The sequence below is a fragment of the Nestor notabilis genome, unplaced genomic scaffold (genome assembly GCF_000696875.1).
Source record: "Nestor notabilis isolate BGI_N333 unplaced genomic scaffold, ASM69687v1 scaffold8184, whole genome shotgun sequence".
NCBI lineage: Eukaryota > Metazoa > Chordata > Aves > Psittaciformes > Psittacidae > Nestor > Nestor notabilis.
This window is the reverse complement of record NW_009926009.1, coordinates 1-20,346: the sequence shown is the minus strand read 5'-3', so window position 1 is coordinate 20,346 and position 20,346 is coordinate 1. Positions and strand designations below refer to the sequence as shown.

The following is a 20,346-nucleotide window of genomic DNA, read 5'->3' as shown; positions in this document are numbered from 1 at the left end:
CGCACCCTGTCCCACCCGTGTTTTGGGCTAGTTCTATCCCACGTTACATATTTTCTGCATATTTCCTCTGCAAATACACTTTTTCTTTCTCAATTCCCCCCTCCCCCCCGCCCAATCCTTCATACTGCACTGCTGTGCTTTTCTATCTTCTAGCACTTACATGGCTCTCTTTCCTTTCTGTCTGCGTGAACATCTCCCTGCTCTGATGTTCTCCATGAAGCAATGCCTCCTGCTCACATTTCTCTGCATACCCTTAGGTCTCAGTTTTGCCATGCCACTGTTTCTCTGCCACTAAACTCTGCATGCTTTGGCCTTTGTAACAACTGAAAAACAACTGTATACTGAAGTAGCATCACTTTTGAACCCCATCTCCATTCTCCCTACCCCCAAACTGTTCACCTCATGCTGTGTATTGCTTTCCTCACACAGCCAGCTCTCTCTGTTTGTACAAGTCTTTACAGCACACACGGCCATGCCTGGCTGGGAGGTCAGGACTGCTGTGGCACAGCCAAGCCCCAGAAGGAATGCCAAGGATCCCTCCTTTTTCAGGATATTACTAAGAGCAGCAGACATACCATGTGGGAGAGTTTATTATCCAAATAAACAAGATGATACGTAAAGATCAGCAGAAAAGAAAAGAACCACGGCAGCATGAGGCTCAGTGCTCACTTCAAAGCTTGCACAGTCAGTACTGTTAATTTGGGGGGTCATTGTCAGAGTGAGGAGATGGCCACTTGGACTGAGTGGACACAGAGACATTTCAAGGAGGGAAGAGAGAAATACAGTGGGAGCACGCAGCGGGCAGGATGTGTGGAAGCTGCTGATGCAAACACTCGAAGGAGTGCTTTGAAGGCACAAGTAAGTCAGTGAGCTGATGGCCCCTGCCTGCAGCACAGCGGGGGGCCCCCTGCCATCACCCCCTGCCTGCCAGCACTCTGCTGCCTGTCCCAAAGGGCCTGGGCAAGGGCTGCAGGAATTCCTCTCTCTGCCCTTTAAGTGGGAAAAGGCAGGAGAGGAACGTGCTGTTTCTTTTAGGCCAGAAATGCCACTTCAGCTACTTCACCATTCAGGCTGGAACAGAAGGCAAGTTGGTACCAGCCTCCATAATGAGGAAGAGAAGAGCATCTGCTTCCCAACCAGGGTCGAGAGGAGCACGTTACCTTTTAGAACAAGCATTCTTGTACTCGCTGCTGGTGGGATAACAGCTCCCAGGGCTGTTTGCCAAAGTTAACTGGGAGGTTGCACATGCTATTCATGGTGGAAAATGGAGCACAAGGAGGGAAAAGGGAAAAACAAAAGAAAAGAAAACGAGGCTATAACCCAAGCACAGTGGAAGGAAGGAACAAACTACGACCTTCATGAACACAGGATGAGCATTACTTAACAGAATTTTTCTTTTCATGTGCTTCATTTTGCAGATATTTGATTGAAAAAAAACACCATATATAAAAAAATACTCTTCCCAAAGCACTTTGCTATTACAAAACACATACTTCTACTATTAGAAGGTGTGTGTGTACAGTATATGGCCGAAGACAAGAGCATGATGACTCTAGTACTACATGTGATAATTTAATTTTCAGCCTCCTAGGAAGAAACTGAAAAAAGCTGTAAAGAGTGAAACTACTCTGCAGGATTGGTAGCTCTCCTTCAGTACAGAGGAGACAACAGAAGGGTACAAACAGCGAATGCAGCACTAAGAAGCTCTGAGGCCAGCAAGGACGAGAAGGTTGGCCCAGCCACACCTGAGCTGGACACACTTGGCTGTCTTTGTAAAGCTCATGTGCAAAGTAACTGCACAAAGCAGCTTGATCATTGCATTAGCGGGAACTGCTCCACATCTCACCAGGGGCGAACAAGCCCACTGTTCCAAAAAACGATTTTGCTTTCACAGTTGCTTGACTGTCATCTTACCTACTTTAGTATTTTACTCATTAAATATCTATTTCCCAAGTCTTTCCTAAGATCTGTGTCTTCCCTTTCCACAAGCCTCAGCCTGTTACCCAGCATTGGAGCTGCTGAACATCTAATGGCCTCCACACTTGTGGAATTCTGCCCTATTCAAGCAGTTGGTTTGAGTTATTTCCCTGAAATGTGGCAGCTCCTGGAAAAGGGGCCTTATAGACATTTCCTTACCTTCATTCTGAATTGACATAGTTGTTGTAGGTCAGTTCAGAACTATGTAATTTGTTGAATTTACTTTATCTAAAAAGTATTCTGGTAATTTTTGTCTCCTCTTTCTGATACAGATTTGGTATTTTAGCTCTACCAACACTTGGCTATGATTTAACGTTTGGGAAAAAACCAAAAAGCTAACACTTTAAAACTGTATATACAATTGTTCATTAACGGACAATCAATTACTGCCTAAAAATCTTGCAAATTAAACAATGTGCAGTGCAATACAGTGACACATTTCGTTTGCAAACCCTTGTGCTCTCCAAAACCAACTTCCTATTCCAAGGATAAACAATATTACTACTGATTTTATTCACCAGGACATACATCGGTGTCAAAACACAACCCTTATAAATGCAGCTAAAGATTTTCAAGTCATGTAGAACTTTCTTGCTGCTATTTTCTCTTCTTTCTCAACAGGTTGCTTCTCATGGTACCAAAGTTTAATATATGGATGGGTTTTCTTTGTTTCCTCTCCACAAACCTTTCAAACATGCTTTGTAAAACTGAATTTCTGTCACTCTGATATGTTCAGGGGCCTACAACTGCTGCTGCTGTGTCTGTGATGAGCTGGTGAGCTCATTGCAGCTGGAAAAGGAAGGTGCCAGCAACTGGACCTGCCAGTTACTGGTTTGCTGTTTTCTCCTAAGCCTGTGCTGAACAGCAGAACACAGGGGAATGCACCCCAGCTCCTTTTTGAGCTAATATCAGCCAAACTACAGTTGGGCCACTGTGTGCAGGAAGTCTTTCCCCTCTTCTAGACTTTCTTCTGTTCCTCCAAATCCTTAGAATTCAAAGTCCTTTCTTTCCAATACCTTAACTGCACAAAAGCAAACCTCTGCCCTCTGCGTCTGCCTTTACTGCGGCCCAGTACAAACACCACTTTTTATTGCCACGACAGTCGCTTTGACTTCCAGTTTCTGAAGAACAGCCCTCTTTGTAATCCTGAAGTCTCTTAATTGTGGTTTGCATATTGTAAACATCACTTTAGGTGGAGTTCGCACCCAGAAAGGGGTCCCTCATCCTTTCTTCAAGTTGAGTCCTTCCACAAGCATCTTTCACCTGTGGAGGTTCTGGTTTTACGGGGAAGCTGGAGGATTTTGATTTGTTTTGTAAATCTATCGAGCTGTATTACAGGAAGAGACACGCCCCAGCAATTCAGGCCCTCTGAGTTTGCCTTTGTTGAATGATGGAGTGGGTTTCTTCACCCTTTTCACTGTAGAGGTCATGCTCAGCAACTCAATAACCATGGCAGATATTGTCTGATGGACTTGAACATTCTTTTAAGGAACATATTCCATGTTCTTTGTCACGAAATAAAGAACCATAGGGAGATGTGCTGAAAAATTTTATTTTCAGGACTGACTTTGAGAGATGGAACGTTTAGGATTTACCAAGGTCACTGGTGGATGAGAATGATCTTTCATGTTTCTCTCAATGAAGGGATTGAGCCATGTATAAGGAATGTAGTGCAATCATATAGGGGCTAAATTACGTCTTTCACTGACCTAGCAGCCTGTGGAATGAGAAACTTCTGTACGCTTCCTGAGGTAGTACTCCATGTAGGCAGGGTATCTCCCTTTTCACTTACCTCACCCCTTTTAAAGATATGGGAAGGGGGTTATAGATGGGAGTGGAGTGCAGTGCGGAGCAGCATGGCTCACCATAGGAACAGCATTTAAAACCTCTCTGCTGACAACACAGGAAGGAATGAAGAAGAAGGATTTTCATAGAACCATAGAATAGTTTGGGTTGGATGGGACCTTAATGATCATCTAGTTCCAACCCCCCTGCCATGGGCAGGGATGCCTCCCACTACACCAGGTTTCTCAAAGCCCTGCCCACCCTGGCCTTGAACACTGCCAGGGATGGGCCAGCCACAGCTTCTCTGGACAACCTGTGCTGGTACCTTACCACCCTCATACTAAGTAATTTCTTTCTAATATCTAATCTTCCCTCTTTCAGTTTAAAGCCATTCCCCCTTGTCCTATCACTCTCCAGCTTTCTTGAAAGGCCCCCTTTTGGTATTCGGAGCTGCTCTAAGTCTCCCCACAGCCTTCTCTTCTCCAGACTGCACAAGCCCAACTTTCTCAGCCTGTCTTCACAGGAGAGGTGCTCCAGCCCTCTGAGCATCTTCGTGTCCCTCCTCTGGACTCACTCCAACAGGTCCATGTCCTTGTTATGTTAGGGACCCCAGAGCCAGATGAGCCATATGCAGTACTCTAACCCAAAATGAGAGTAGTCAATATTACAAGCCATGTATGAGGAGCATTGTCTGTGGTACTGCAGGAAGAATCTGAAGACGCAGTGAAGCCTTGAGTGCATGACCAAAGCCTTGCCTTGCTTCTGCATCATCTGTCACAATCCAAACGATAAACCAGCAGAGGAGCCAGTGTGTTCACATGCAAACCACTGTATGGCTATATGGCATTTACCTTTTGAGGGCAGGAACTGATACTGCCTAACAAGAAGCTTCACAGTTACTACAGAAGATAAGATTCAATTAGGAGACCGGAAAAGTAGCGTGTGATTGAAGTTGTATGAAGATTGCAGATGTGTTGAACAGGCAGACAAAATATTAGCAGATAGAGGTCAACCAAGTAAAAGATGCAGATGGAGGGAGATTAGGACAGCAGGCTGAAAAGGAAAGCTAATGGGGGCATCGAAAGGCAATGCTAAATTTAGCAGGAGACCTAACTTTCAAACATGAACAGAAAGTTACTCTGTCTTCTGCAGATTTTCACTCTAAGTACAGTACAGGCGACTTTTGATTCTCACAGACAATAAGCAGAGTCTTAAAATATATCTCAAAATATGCTTTAGGACACTGTGCCCAAGATCTTCCCACACAGGAACACACTGCTAAGTCATGATTTAAATGAGGGCTGACATTTCCAACATGTATTTTCAATGTAGGACAAACCTAGTCTAGAAGCATGCCAGGATTTTTCTTCTTTTCTTTATAGCCTTTTTTTTTTTTTAGGAAAAAAAGACGATTTATTGTTATTACAAATCCTGATGTTGCAGGTGTGTGATCCCTACAAAAAATGTTTTCCATGTTGCTCCTCACCAGGGAATTCATGGATGAGCATTTTACACAAGCTACCACGCCACTGCTCACACTGCTTCAGGGATCCTGGTTGCTGAGATCCATTGCTCTGCTATGATCTGCAGCAGTTTGCAGCTGACTTGTTCTGCTGATAACCAACTGCAAAAGTAGCATCTAATTTTTCAGCATTAAATTACTTGGGGGTGGGGGAAAGCTCTAGAGAAATGACCAGTATTTGTTTTTGTGTTACTATCACAAAACAAATTGAAATTTTAATAAAACAGTGGTTACCGAAAGACAAGGTAGTTTCTAAATATATTGTCTGGGAAATGATAACAGAAATAAGCTTCTAATGAAACTCTATACCTATAGAGATAACACACATCCAAACTAAGAGATAGAAAGACAATATGCAGTAGAAAAATTTTATTGACATGAGCTTGGGATGACTTTTACGTACAAAGGTGAAGCGTTAAGAAACAGTTCAGTAATCCTTTCCTCTTCCAGGCTTAATTTGAGAAAAATGCTACTTTGAAAGTTACAGGCATGACCCTGTTACTGTCCGCAGTTCTCTAAACTATCCCCAGGTGGCCGATTGGCAGGCACCCAAGTCTGATGTCAGGAAAACTCTATGCTTTCCTCTGCCTACCATAAACCAAGACCTAGACACGAGTGTTTCCACATCACTACCATTCACAAGTATGCAAATAAAGACCAAAAAGAGAGACAGGGAAATACACCCTTTATAGAAACGCTTCCTCCTGGGAACACGAGCTACCTCTGTAGTGGGGGGAAAATGATAAAGACTTTAATTTTAACTGCAACTCAAGTATAATTCCACAGCAATTACATCTTAAATCCACAATAGAAATAGATAATTACATAGTAACTCATGTTATCGCTACTACATTATCTGTGATAATACCGTAGTTAAGCTTGTGCTCAAATTCCTTTTCAGTAAAGTCTGTTTCTGTAAAACACTATTTCTCAGATACTTTTAAAACATTAATGAAGTATATAAAAGTTTTTACAGTATACAAGAAAAGCTAAGTTAATAAATGATCACATTGTCTTCAGTTTTATCAAAGAATAAGAGTCTGAGAAAAATAACTTATTGCATTTTAATTTCTCAATCTCTTTCCTTTTTTAAAAGATTAAAGTTATAATGGAAATTCATGACATTTTAGATGAAGAAAAGCTTGGGAGAAACAAAATCACAATTTAGCAGGCAGAGGATGGGGAAATCAAAGTATTCGGTATGGCTTGTAGCTGAAAGTAATTGATCTGCATTTCCAATCATTTTAGTTATTGCCACATTCCATTAATTTTTCAATAAATGAAGATAAAAACATGTCTTTAAAATGCATGTACAATAGCATTAAGCCATTGCTGTACATACTGTGCAACTCATCTGAATGCAGTTTAACACGTGAACTTAATAGAATATATTTATGTACAGTATATACACAAACAGAATCCTGTGGTAATACCCCTGAATATTATCAGTTAAATGAGTAATTTTCATAATAAAGGAAGAAAAAATACCTCAAACCCTATTGTCTCTGAAGGTTGCAAAACTGCCCATTTCTGAAGTTTAAATCGATATAATTTCTAGCCGATTTACATAGAAATGAAACTGTGGTCCTGTACAAACTTTACATTACAGGGAAACAGTTTATTTTAAAAAAATATTTACATATTTGAGTACTTGGTTCTTTGCAGTAGAGATTATATGAACACAGAAAATTGTATGGTAGGCAGGTTTATTTATTAGATTTTTCTGTTGGTTCTTTTTTGTGCAAATTCCAGATCTCTCGTTTTGTGGTGTTATCTGCTTCTATTTGCCTTGTATTACTGCTGCTGCTTTTTTTAGTATTCTGAGAAGGCTGGGTGACTTTACTTCTAGGAACAGGAAGAAAAGATTTAACTCTTGAAACACCCAACTCTGTCATTGATTTACTGTTGCTGCTTTCCACAGGTCGACTGCTGCTGAGAGGACGTGTTCCATCCTGTGAAAAAAAACCCCATTTTCTGTATAAATAATTATTGCCATTTGGGCTGAAAAACAACCAACCAACCCTACCAGCCCCAACCTTTTGCAGTTTAATAGGACAGCTTCTTACTACCTGGTGAAGAAACTATGGCTCTTTTTTGCTTCTTTGACTGAAAGGAAATATCATCAACACCTTAGAACATCAAAATCAGTCAATGGAGTGTTTGCCACTGAGAAAAAAAACCCTTAGATTTGATTCTCAGATGTTTCAGTTTCAGGAGTACCCAAATAAAAAATGCATGTTCTTTCTTCCATTAGTGTGGAAAAAATGACAGCTGCAGACACAGCTAAAAGGGAAAAATCAAAGTTTAGGTAGTTATGAGAAAAAAATTCAGCATTACAGTTTGAATGAAGATGCGCATTTTTGTACCAGCAAGGCCATAAATAACGACAAAATAATTCTGACAAAGCCCAACATTTCAAGACTGGAAGTTGAAATGATAGTTACATTTTAAATATTTATGCTAAGTAGCTGCAGTCTTAAGAACTGGACCTGCCCAATATCCACTCTGCCCAAATTTAGATACCTGAAGTGCCAAAGTCAGGTACATTGTCACTGTTTGTTCCTTTACAGTCAAGGAGAAAGAGGTTAGTTAAGCCATTTTATGATGGTCACTAACTTACATTTTTCATGAGAGATGCCTACCTTTCCACTTACAGGAAAGGGGAACTGGGACTGCTGGCATCAGCTGAATCCTGATCACCTTCTGGGCAGCGATATTAAAAAGTTCATTTTCACCATCACTGTCAGCTACTGCTCTTCACGTAAAGGTTGCTGTCATGAAAACAGACTACTCATTGCCACCTATTCCTTATTAATCCCTGATTCCATCAGTTTGTTTGTATCCTGGATTAAAGATTTTGCATCTCTTACCAATTTTCTCTGTCCCCTTCACATCCTTGAAAGCATTTCTTCTTCCAGCCAATTAAAAAAAAAAAGAAAAAAAAAAAAAAGGGTATGTTGCCCTATGAAGTAATTTGTCTCATTCTGTTGGTAAGATCTCCTCTGCTCCTGCAGTATTGCTTTTGTTACCTCCAGAACTCTACTTTCAGAAAAGCAGGCTTTTCTAATTGCAAACTTTTTCAGACATCAGTTCTTGCATCTGAGTGTTCATCATTGTTACAAACTGACTCTAAAAAGTTTCACTTTTGCTTGCAAACTAAGACTGTGCTCTTCCAGATTTCTGAGAAATTTGTTGTAGTAATGACTAAATCTAGAACAGATCTAGATTAGATCTATTAGATCTCTTTCCCTTCTAGCGAAAACTTGGGTTGTGTTTCTTTTCATTTTGGCCAACATTTGCCCACAGAGATACGGGAAATAATTTCTTTTTTTTATTCTGTATGAAATATTTTGACTAATTCTTCAGCAAACTCAAAGGTAGTCAAGCCTGTCTGCCTCCAAAGTCAACATAGTTATGCCTTATACTCTTAAAAGGAATTTTAACAGAAAACAAAAATCACTAGGAAAAATTTATGGTAGGAATGGATAGGTCAGCTGGCTTACCAAGTGATCCAGGCATAACCACTATGTGAAGCTCTGATTTGGAATGTCTGAAATTAATATGTTTAGAGAAATATTCAAAATCAGCGTATCTAAATGTGGATCTGCAATGTTAAAATTGTTTCTGTTAGCAGAGAATGTTCCTTGGACTTTAAGTAAAATTACAGAAAATATCCCAACATTTTGAATATACGTGTACGAAAAAATACGACGGCAAGGGTGGTAGGACATGTCATCCAACTTTAGCTTTTTTAATGCTTAGGTCTGCAAGTTAAGCTGTTTTCAGGGCTACTTCACTGTACCTACAGAAAAATAGAGTATCTATCTCTAGAAAACGATGTGTCTCAGTCAGACAAAAGTGTCTGAACTGGACTCTAGGGAACCCCTGTCAAGGGAACATAGAGGGCCTAGTGAGGGAACACAGGCAACAGCTTCTGCTCTGGCTGAGGTCAATTGAGCCATGTGCTCAGAAGCTCTCTTGATGTTCAAAACCACATGCAGCCAGAAAGAAAAGGAAAAAAAATTTAACAGAGAAAGCGTAATTTTTGATTTATTATCCAAAGAATGAAAACTAAATAGGATATAATTTCATCTTCAGATTTAGCAGGGACATTACCACCCACAATAAATTATTTCAGTTTCTGAAAAGACAATGCCAGTGGACCTGTTAGACCCTCCAGTAGTATTCAGCTTATCTTCCCACTCTGAAACTGCTCTGAAGTTGAAGTTTGTTTACATTTAGACTGTCTTTTCCCAGTATCACCCAACCTATAATATAGGGTTTCTTTTGATTTCTTGTAAATAAGATGGCAAAATAAATATATTACAACAAGACAAGTATATTACAACAAATAGCTAGGTAGAGAAAGAAACCGAATACCCTTAAAAAAATAAAATTACAAACTCTTGTAGTATCATCTCTTCTCAAAATTTGTACCGCTGAGATGAGAGCTTTGACACCAGAGCAGCTCAATTCTACTTAGATAACAACACTTAGGAAAACAGTGGTTTGAAATAATAAATATTTGGGTAACCACTACAAAATAAATAAATAAAGGGACAAAAATGAACCATGACCCAGCAATTTTACATCAATAATTTTACAAAGTTTTATGCTTTTGCAAACTTACTGTGTAACATTAACTGGGGGAGCGGGAGGTTGAACAATGAATCCGGGTTTTATTTCTCTCAAAATCTGATTCAAATAACATACAGTGTCAAAGTAATGTCAACAATATTTGGCCTAGGGAGATGACTTTATGTAAACATGAAAACTGAAGCAAATACATCCATTGTTTAATGAATCTTTAGTTTCCATTGAGACACATGGAAGAGACTTGGCATGGTATGTCTAGCAAGTTTCCTAAGAATCATGACAGTTTATTCTTGCAATAAACAGGGCCCTGGAACATAAATTCTTTGGATCCAATCAGGAATTCAGATTTTGAAGAAACTCAAGACACCTTCTCTATCCAACTACAAAAATCATTACACTTACCTTTTGTGCTGTTGTTTTATTTGGGTTAGTACCGCTTGCTGAAAACACAGGATTGTTCTGGGAGTTACTGAACATCAATAGCTCATCCTTAGAATCTGCTATCTAAAAAAGATCGGAAAATGGTGATTTTTTTAGTTATTCACAGCAGAGATTATGTTTCAATTTGCTAAATTTGGGAGTCTTGATTTTATTGTCATATAATTTCTGTGCAACACAATGCATAAATATCCAAAGAACAATTTAAATATTTTTCCTTTACACTTGAGTATGTTTGTAGGAAATAAAGGGAGAGATTTCACATCAACTATTATCAGAGGAAAATGAAATGCACATTTCCAGAGCAATACTATTCAGCAGAGCTTAAGGGCAGTTTCCCATTGAATTGTAACCAGCCCCAGGAACATCACCGAAAGGAATGATCCTTTTCTATTCCTCCTGCTATGTTTCTTCTCTAATTTTTTCCATCAACCTTTGTGACCATCAACAGAGTAAGTCTTACCAGTCTTCTGTCCTCACTGAAAACTAGGTATTTTATCCTGGGGCAAGCTGATCTGATTCAACTCAGCAACTGCAAAAGTACTCAATCCAAACATAACAGGGGCAGCAGAAACATATTTGAGTGAGAGGGAAAATCAGAGGGTAGAATTACTTACTTTGATGGCAGCCTGAAATTACATCACACAAAGAAAACATGCAACAGCACCCTCACTTCTGTAAGACTCTACTAGGCAGCTGGGGAATTAACAACAGAAATTCCAGCCATGGATGGTTCCACCCATGGTGAGGAAACTGAACAAAAGACAGTGACATCTATCTCCTTCCTTATCTAACCCATATTTCCTTGAATTGTCAACAACAAGCAATTACATTTTAAATGTTATTAAACACAATTTTCAATTGGTTACCATTTCTTTAAGCACATCCCATTCTTTCAAAGATAGCTATGGTAAATCCCTGCTAACTGACTAGAGATGAGCTTGCCAGCTTGGCACATGTGACTCATGCAAGTACTGTAAATACTTTAAACAACCAACCCTAAACAAAAGGATCTCATTAAATAGGTTGAAAAATCTTCCCAAACACAAGTATTTCTTTTTTTAATAAAAACTTGGCTGACTTCTAAGAATAAACAGAATACTTAATAAAGCAAAACTAATGAAATTGCTGTTCAGGGAGATCCTACAGGATGTAATGCACAGCCTAACTGGACAACAGCCGAAGACTGACTCCATCTGTGTTTCAAAAGATATGAAACAGCTGCACTGGTGTGAACACAACCAGCTGTCACAGCCATCTATTTCTGCTGTGCTAGGAGGAAAAAAGCAAAAGAAGAAATAGCTACACCTACAGGGAGAGCTGGATGCTTTTAGTGTAGAAGGAAAAATGAGAGAGATCCACGGCTCCACCCTCTGCTCCAACAGGCTTCCCATAACCACCCACAACCCACTCTGGTGTAGAACACAGCCCCAAACCTGAGCCTTGCAAGCATCCCTCACTGTCTTCTGCCACTCTTAAAGAAAAAGAACTAGGCCAATCCATTCTTTCTTGCTTGGGGCAGCAAAAATGCATTTTGCCTACACAGCAGAGGAGCTTTGAGCCAGTTTTGTGATGGCTATTGGGATTACATCAAACAAAGCAAAAGTGCAATGCATATTAGGAAAAACTTCCTATGTCTTTATGACTACAAAACAGTTTCCCACTGGAAACAATAACAGCATGAAAGATAACATGGGGAGCAATAATGCAGCTATTGTCACTCACATTTATGAACTTATAAATTTCAGCCTCCACTGAAAAAGTCTCTACAAGAAAAAATAGTGAAGATGTCATTTAAAATAATGTACATTAAACTAGGCCACTTACCTTCAAATGTATAATTTATTTGTTGACTTTGGCTTATTCCCAAATAATTTAATTATTTTCTTCAGTTCAAGCAGTGCTTGTAAATTAAAAATTTATTCAAACACGTAGCAAACAACTGCATATGGTAATGTAGTAAATTATTTAAAAGCCTTGTGTGTACCTTGCTTATATCAGGCTCAGATTTGCTGTAACACATACTCTGAAGTTCTTGCACAAGATCTACTTCATCATCAGAACCAAGGGACAGCCTCTGCTCCAGATTTAATGTTTTCAATTGAACCTTCTCTGAAGATCTGGTTGGAAAAAAAAAAAAAAAGAAACAGAACAGTTAAAATTAAGCTATGATACAGAATTTAAGCATAAATATTATACACACCTGAAAATAGTAATTTCTTTCGAAATCACCTCTTCATTCTGAAATTTAACAAAGGACTCTTCTGCCTACTCTTTCCAAAGATTCTCCTCTTTGTAAGGGAAGCAATCAATTTTATCCCTCTCTCCTTTTTGAACTTCATTCTAAACACTTAAAAAACCCCTGGCATACTGTAAGCATAAATATTCTATGCTCTCTGTGCCTGTAGAAGCAAGGTATCAGACTGAAGTTTCAAATGCAGTTCCCTCTGGCTAACTCATAGACTTTCTTAGAGAAACTCTGTATCATTTAGACTAAAGTGCATGCACTATACCATTGTGAATTGCCATTCAGTAAGCTAAAAGAGCCAGAGGAGTTTTTAAAATACAATGCGAGGTGAAAAAAGCATATGGGTGGCTTTTCATGCCACAGTAACTGCTACATAATATTCTTAAGTCACAGACTACTCTGTTATATAAAAAAAACATGTAATGCCACAAGGTTTGGATTACGGAAATGGATTCTAAAATAATATCAAAATTATTTTCTCTCAGAAGTTAAAATTAAAAGGGATTACTTTCTTCAGATTTAGAACCAAAACATGAACAAATATGAACTCTTCATATATTCATTATAATGTGCAGGTTTACAACACAATTTTATCGTCTTTCTTGTTTGCTAAATGTTATGAATACCAGAAACTAAAACTTACTTTGTGGCAAGGGAAGCTCTTTTCTTACAGTTTGGTTGCAACATAGTCTTGGATTTTATACCTGCACAAAACAGAGATTGACTTATTAGTGTGTTATCATGTGCACTGATTTCTGTATTCTAAAATCTGTGATAAACAGGAAAAATGGGTTACTATTTACTGCCTAATTGTATCAATAGAGTCTGTCAAAGACCTGAATACATTCCTTGAAACTGCTCAGAGCAGCACTAGGAACTGCTCAAATGGGAAACGGGGCATGAGTTGCCAAAGCTTTTGTAGAAGACAGAACATGAAGTTTCTCTGTGAGGCAGCTGAACCACCCTTACCGATTCTCTCAAAGAGAAATCACTTGTCAACAGGAAAAGTTTTACATTTGCTTCATTTAAGTAAAATCAAACAACTTATCTTTGGAATCAGGAACAACATTTGATTCTGACAGTCAGAAATGAAAGGGTAATAAAATTAAATTTGCCATTTAATTTTTTTTACTTATATTCACAGATATTAACTGGGCTCCAAGAACACTTTCAGGAACAATATACAGTATCAAACATCCTACTCCAGGTTATGTTCACCTGATATCTTAAATCCTCTTAGTGAGATTAGATAAATTCACAATTCAGAGAACCAGCAAGCAAAACCAGGACATTAAATTACACTTCAGAAAAAGCAGACTTCTTTCTGAACAAGAGTCAAAGAAATGAATAGCTGAATTTAACATTACAAAGTACCAGGCATCAAGTATTTCAATCTTTTATATATGAAGTAATTGAGGCTAGAATCACTGTTTGTAAAGTGTATGTGTGGAAGCCTCTTCCTAAATCCCTTCCTAAATCTCCTCTCTGAAGGACTTACCTTCATTTTCTGAAAGCAAAATAATTAATTTGATTTTGTCCTCTAGATGTTCTTCCTGGTTTATACTGTATTCAGTTATGGTATTCCTAAGTTGTTCTTCTAGAGAGATGTGTACTTCTAGAAGAATGATACCCAGACATTATCCCAGTGTGGTAAACTGCTTGTTAGATGGCTTATGATCTTGAGGTGAAAAGACATTTCAAAAGCGTTAGCTACTAATGTAACTTTCACATTTATACACATGCAGAGGCCAAGTCATATAAAGCCTTCTTTATCAAGCAGCACACTGAAAATGATGTAGGAACTTCCTTAAGGCATTACAGTATCTGTGACTACAGAGTTTTTTTGCAATTAAAGTGAAAATCAAACATAAATCTTCCATTTAAAACCAAAGATCTCTTCCTTCCACTACAGGCTTCTAGATTATTCAGCTCAGTTTATCTAGTGAGAATGAACAAGGGAAGCATGACCTGAGGATGCAAGCATTAATTTATTTTTACTTGGATTCAGACAATAGTTATAACTGTAGTAAAGCTATAAAGCATATGTAAAAACAACCCCAAAAGTAGGCATACTACAAATTAGGTGCAGAACTAAGGAGAAGCTTTCTCTCATCCGGTATTGGGGAAAAGACTGACAGGGCGTCGTTCCACACAGTATGAGGTGGAACCAGTGCTCACTCTTCGACCATCTTAGCCAAAGCCTACCTAATTATCAGACAACAGGAAGGCATTAGAACAAACAAACAAACAAAACCAAATTAATTAGGATACCACAAAGAAGTAATTTTTTTGGGGGGGAAAAGTAAACAACTTTATACTGGTAAACATAAACATGTATGTAATTTAATTGAGAATTTTTAATTCACAATATAGAAGAAAAGTTAGCTTAACTCCCCACACGTTCTTATAGAATTCGAAATTGCAAGCTTTACCTTCAGTATGTGTATCCTGCTTATTCCATGACTGGGAGGATAAATGGCCTGACTTTTTGCGAGGACTTGTGCTCACTTTTCTCCAAGAAGTATTCTCACCTCTTTTCTTAGTACAATTTTTGTAGCTTGAAACAACGGATAAAGGAAAATTTCCTCCCTTAAAATCTGCTATATAATTATCTAACTCTGGAACAAAAGTAGAACAGTGTTAAGAAGAATTGACTGTTGCAAATGGTTCTTCCTTAACTATCTTAGACAACTACTTAGTTTAGCAACTGGAAATACTTTTAACCACATATTGCCCATCATTACTACAGTTGTTTTGTGCAAGTTTTGAAAAAGGAATTGAGAAGTTAAAAGCCCCACTTTAGCCATGTACAACTACTTGCCTTTCAAACAGTTCATTGTTACCTGTTCTGGGTAGAGGACAGCCATGCAGAACAGCTTTATTTAGCAAGATACTGAGAGCAGCTTTAACAACAGCCTGTTGACCCTGGCTAGGATTTTTTTTGGCTATTACTTGTCCTGGTACAGATGGTCTTTTCACAGAGGCTCTGGAGAGTATTGCTTCTTGAACTCTGGGAGCTATCACAGCATTCCATAATTTGGACATCCACCTGTAGGCACACAAACAATCCCTCAACTTCAGATACAATTATCAAGCCCCAAGATTTTATACTTTGGGTAAAATAGAAGATTTTGCATTTTCAGTAAGCACATATATTTTGGACTTAATAACGTACCTCAAGTCAGAGAGGAACTGATTTTATCTAAGGTAGAGTTTATTTGTTTGGTTTGTATTAAATTATTTGATCTAACTTTCTTCAGGTTGTTTTGGCAAACTGTTTACCATCTGAGGCTTTGCCTCCTTCAGATAAGGACTATCCTTTTCATTTTAAGGCTAACAGAAGGGATGTCCCAGAAAGATGTGTGTTCATGTATATACAAAAAAAGCCTCTTTCACCTTTGCCAGTGCATGGAGAAATTTCCATGCCTGCAGGTGTTCATTCATAGCCTATTTGCTGCCAGCGTGAGAAAAAGGAAGTATTCAGTTATGACTGCACCCTTTCCAGTATTCCTCTGTTTCAAAACTTGCCCAGTTTACAAGACTTTTCTATTCATACAGCTGCCTTGATCTCTCTCTCCTTTGTTTATTTGATCTATGGTGAACTCTGTTTCCAGGATGCCGTGGGTTTTCCAGATAGTCTGGTTTAGAGACTGGGTCTGATTATAAGAATTTGATTCAAAAGGACATGGTTCTTCTGGGACTTTTGCTTTCCTAAGAAATAAATATTACGCTGTTTTAGCACAGAAGTGAAAAATTTGTGTTAGGTGATAAATAAATGCTATTTCTTTCAGCTTATGATTCTCAAGGGATAAAGGCTATGAGTTTCAGGGCTCAGCTCACATCTATAACAGACACTGAAGCAGTCTTTTTTTAGATCAAATCCAACTGTTTTTTTTGTTGTTTTTTTTTTTTTTCCCTATAGCCTCTTATGGGAGGAAGATGGTAAGATTGAGAGTCAGAGGGTTTATTTATATGAAATTACAGACTATAATGCTGTGTTTCAGCTCTGCAGAAATCCATTCAGAAAAAGCGAAGGCTAAATTGTCAGTTTGACTTAAAGGAACCATTTTGTTGGATACGCTGATACACAGAAACCATCTTATTATCCAGCAGATTATGACGACTTCTTTTGGTTTTGGTTGTTTTGGTGGGTTTTTTTTAGTTAGAATGCATAAATCTGATAGATGTATTTTTGGTTGGTTATGAAGCATAAAATTGAGTTTCTATGATACATAAACATGCTACAAAGTGCTGGTATAAGCTTGATAAAAGTTACATTACTTTAAAATAATTAATACAGTTGTTAAAATAAGACGAAAAATGCATATTGGCATTGTTCCTTGAGGCTTCCTTAGCATAATATTGTACATACTATTTCATACAGATACAGTCTGCATCTGCTAGCTGAGGTAAGCTACCAAAATAAACAATTGCATTCATTTTAGTAATAAAGAACTCTCTCCATTTCTGCCTATGTAAGCTTTTGACATTTTGCAGTATTGCCAATAGAAATGGTCAGAAATGAATGCTGCAAAGATAAAATTAATTGAGCCCATTCTAAGCTAACAGTTAATAATTGATGGACTGTACAGTGCCATCCTCTCTAAATAAAATTCCAACCTGGTTTGGGCTCATTTTGATCAGGTCCCCAGTGGATACTTGCAAAAGGTAGAGCACACTCCTGTCCCTGAGAAAGAGCTGTAAAGTGAAACTCTTTCCTGTTGGAACATCATCTTCAATTCCCTAGATCAAAACCAAGAAAGAAAAGTAGCTAAAATTTTCCTCATTTACTCACTCTACTCTCCAAACCATGGGAAGCTACATGAAACAGCACACAGCAGGAAACAATTTCCTGTCATGCCTTCACTCCTCCTTCCAGCCGCCTGCTTCTGCCACTTGCCTCATGCTAACACTTAGCCCAGAAGAAACCCAGACTGTAGATAGCTGTCTACTGTCCTAATGAATTAAACTGGCTCAGTGAAGCTTTAACAAATGCCAAAAGCAGCAGAATAACACAGTGGAAAGGAGGGGCAAGAGGACAGGAGTGGTTAATTAGATTGAAATATCAGCAACCACTGAGCTGCTAATTAAAGCTAATTATTGCTAGTTATATGACCACACTGTTAGTCATCATGCTGTTAAACTAAAAGTGTCCAGTAAGTGCTCACTGGAGCTGTGCTTTTTGATTGTTTATTAGTGGACAAAAAAAACCACATTAAAATGAGGAGTCAGACGGCTTATCACTACTCCAGAAGACATTTTGGGGTTGTGCCCAAAATAAAGCATTGTGAATCCAGTCAAAGTTACACATAGAAGAAATCCAAACTCAAAATGCATTATTAAGGTGTCTAAGGAACAGGTTTTTTGTCCTCTACTGATGCCTCTGCAATAAATAAATGATTAAGACATTTCGGAGGATGTGATTCAAAAGGAAGAGAGGAGATAGATGCAAGGTATAATTTATTCTTTTTTATTTCACAGCACCCATAAAATTTCATGTCGGTGCTACATCCATATTAGATGGATTAGATTTAGACTTTGATAATTACTCTGGGTGTTAGATAATCTGCCTTTTAAAAAAATACAGAAAATGAACAAGCAAAATGTTTTAAGATCTGCAGACAGAACAAAAGATGAAAAAGCCAGTGTATATGCTAAGCAAAGGACCATGTAAGAAGGTCAGCAGAAACTAGTACAAGAGAGAAAAGTCAGAGAGGGAAGAGAAGTGGCAATTCAGGAGAATGCTATGAAGCAGGATGAGAAAAGTAATGTCTCATCTTTAGAAACTAATATTATTTGAATTCTGAATAATTTTGAATCTTAGGGGTTCATTACCTTTCCAATACAGCCAAGCAACATCTTAGCATGCAATTAATCTATTTTAAATTCTGTAACTATTTCTTGTATCACTTGCTAGCATTTGCAGAAAAGTTGGAACGTGAGTAGATGCGTGTGCAATTGTAGGCAAGAAGAGACAAAATTTTCGTCATTCTTCTTTTATTCTACTGGACATCTAACCATGTGTATACATCTGCCTTATTTACTAAGCTAGTACATCTCTAAGATCGCATCTATGTTTAAAAATGATACCGATATTAAAAAGAGTTAGAAATCATTCTCCAAATTTCCCACATGTACAACTTTAAAAGGAAACATTATCAACTTTTCAAGCTCAGAATTCTAGAATTTTGTTTTGGTCTGTTTACTAATGAACAGCTTTCTTTACAGTGCTCTCTTGAAATGAAGAACAAAACCTTTAAAGGGTTGAGCAATAATTAGCCATTGCAGTATAAGTAATACTGAGCAACCTGTGTGTCAGAAAATAACAAAAAGGACTGACTTTCAACCAGTGTGACACACCCAGTTCACACTTATGCCGTTCAGAATTACCCTTCCAGTAATTAAATATGAAACAAAAGTTTAAAACTTTCAATTTCCACTAAAATACTTTCAAGGTTGTTGAGTCAGGTGGAGTTTAGCAGAAATGTAACTACTATATTTGCAATAAGTATTTAGTTGGCACTGAACAGTGTCAAACAGGAAACAGCAATCTTACTTCACTGTCACTTGGCCATGCCCTGGCACCACCGGACAAGAGAAGAAATGTTTTGGCCCCATAAGTGCTTCAGGTGCTCCTAGACGTGATAAGCAAGAGTTCAGCTGGTGCCAAACAGCAAGAATCCAGTCTATGATCTTGCACACAGGATCACATGGAGGAGGTACTTTGCCTCTGAACTGCAAAGAGAAAAAATGTTTGACGTAAGGACTCTGCTGCAAACACTTTTCCTTGAAAATCCAAGTAGGCTTTTTGTTTTTTCTTTTCCTGCTATATTGCCATTAGAAAAATCAGGAACAGTTATGAGCTGGGCAGACCTTTTTATGGAATATACTGAAGCTTTCTTGTATTAAAACTTATTTCCCCAACTCAACTTTAAAAGATATCTCCTTATCCATAAATTGACATGCCTCTACTTTTTGTGGGAAACAGGCACAAATTTGGCAGCAGTGCTTTTTCTATGGCGTTTAAGATTAGGATTAAAAGAGATACCTACAACATCCTCTGCAATGTATGTGATATAAATAAAGCATATAAAAGAACATACAATCACACTGAACAGGAAGTTCTGATCTAGGCATGTTGTCAGTGGATTTCCATATTGATTTTAGATTTAGCAGCAATGAAGGAAAGATGCCTTCCTCCAAGACTCACATTTTTCAGTATGCCTTGTTAAATGCAAATTATGTTGTGCCAGAAAAATCTTGTTTCATCTGACTCCAAATTACAGTCTTCATCATCCTAATCCTAGGATTATCCACTGGAACAGTTTGAAGTAAAGGAAGCATTAAAAGATGCACTAAGGGTAGTTATTTGCCAGCATTAAGCAAGAGCTTCTTGACAAGAGCCTACAGATCAACAAGGTAATGTTCATGTAGAAAAACATTTAAATTCTTCCAACATATCCTAATTGTCCAAAATAAGGGGAAAAGAGCTTTTCAGCGGAAAACATGAATATTAAGGCGCAAACAAGGTATCAGAATACAGAGCAAGGATCTTTGAAATAGTCTACTCAAACAATAAACGAGCTTTTATTTCATATTTTTATAACAGATTAATCTTTCTTTTATTTTAAATTTTGGAACCCACTATTTCAAGCCCCACAGCAACTGACATTTGAGTTCGCATTTGGCACATGTTTGTATTTAAAAAAAAAAAATAAAAAAAAAAATCTACTGGCACACTAGGTATTTTTCATAGAACCACAGAATCATAGAATAGTTA

At 38.0% G+C, this 20,346-nt stretch overlaps 1 protein-coding gene across 1 annotated transcript; it reads right to left on the bottom strand.

Moving 5' to 3' along the window:
• Positions 1-6,463: 6,463 nt before the first annotated feature.
• On the bottom strand, positions 6,464-19,251 carry LOC104404791 (cortactin-binding protein 2-like). Its single transcript, XM_010013318.1, has 7 exons — positions 19,123-19,251; positions 15,410-15,615; positions 14,999-15,184; positions 13,210-13,270; positions 12,306-12,438; positions 10,283-10,384; positions 6,464-7,236 (listed from the first exon to the last, which is right to left on the bottom strand). The coding sequence occupies exons 1-7, from the start codon at positions 19,182-19,184 to the stop codon at positions 6,991-6,993; spliced, it is 996 nt and encodes a 331-aa protein (XP_010011620.1). The 5' UTR covers positions 19,185-19,251; the 3' UTR covers positions 6,464-6,990.
• Between the last annotated feature and the right edge of the window lie 1,095 nt (positions 19,252-20,346).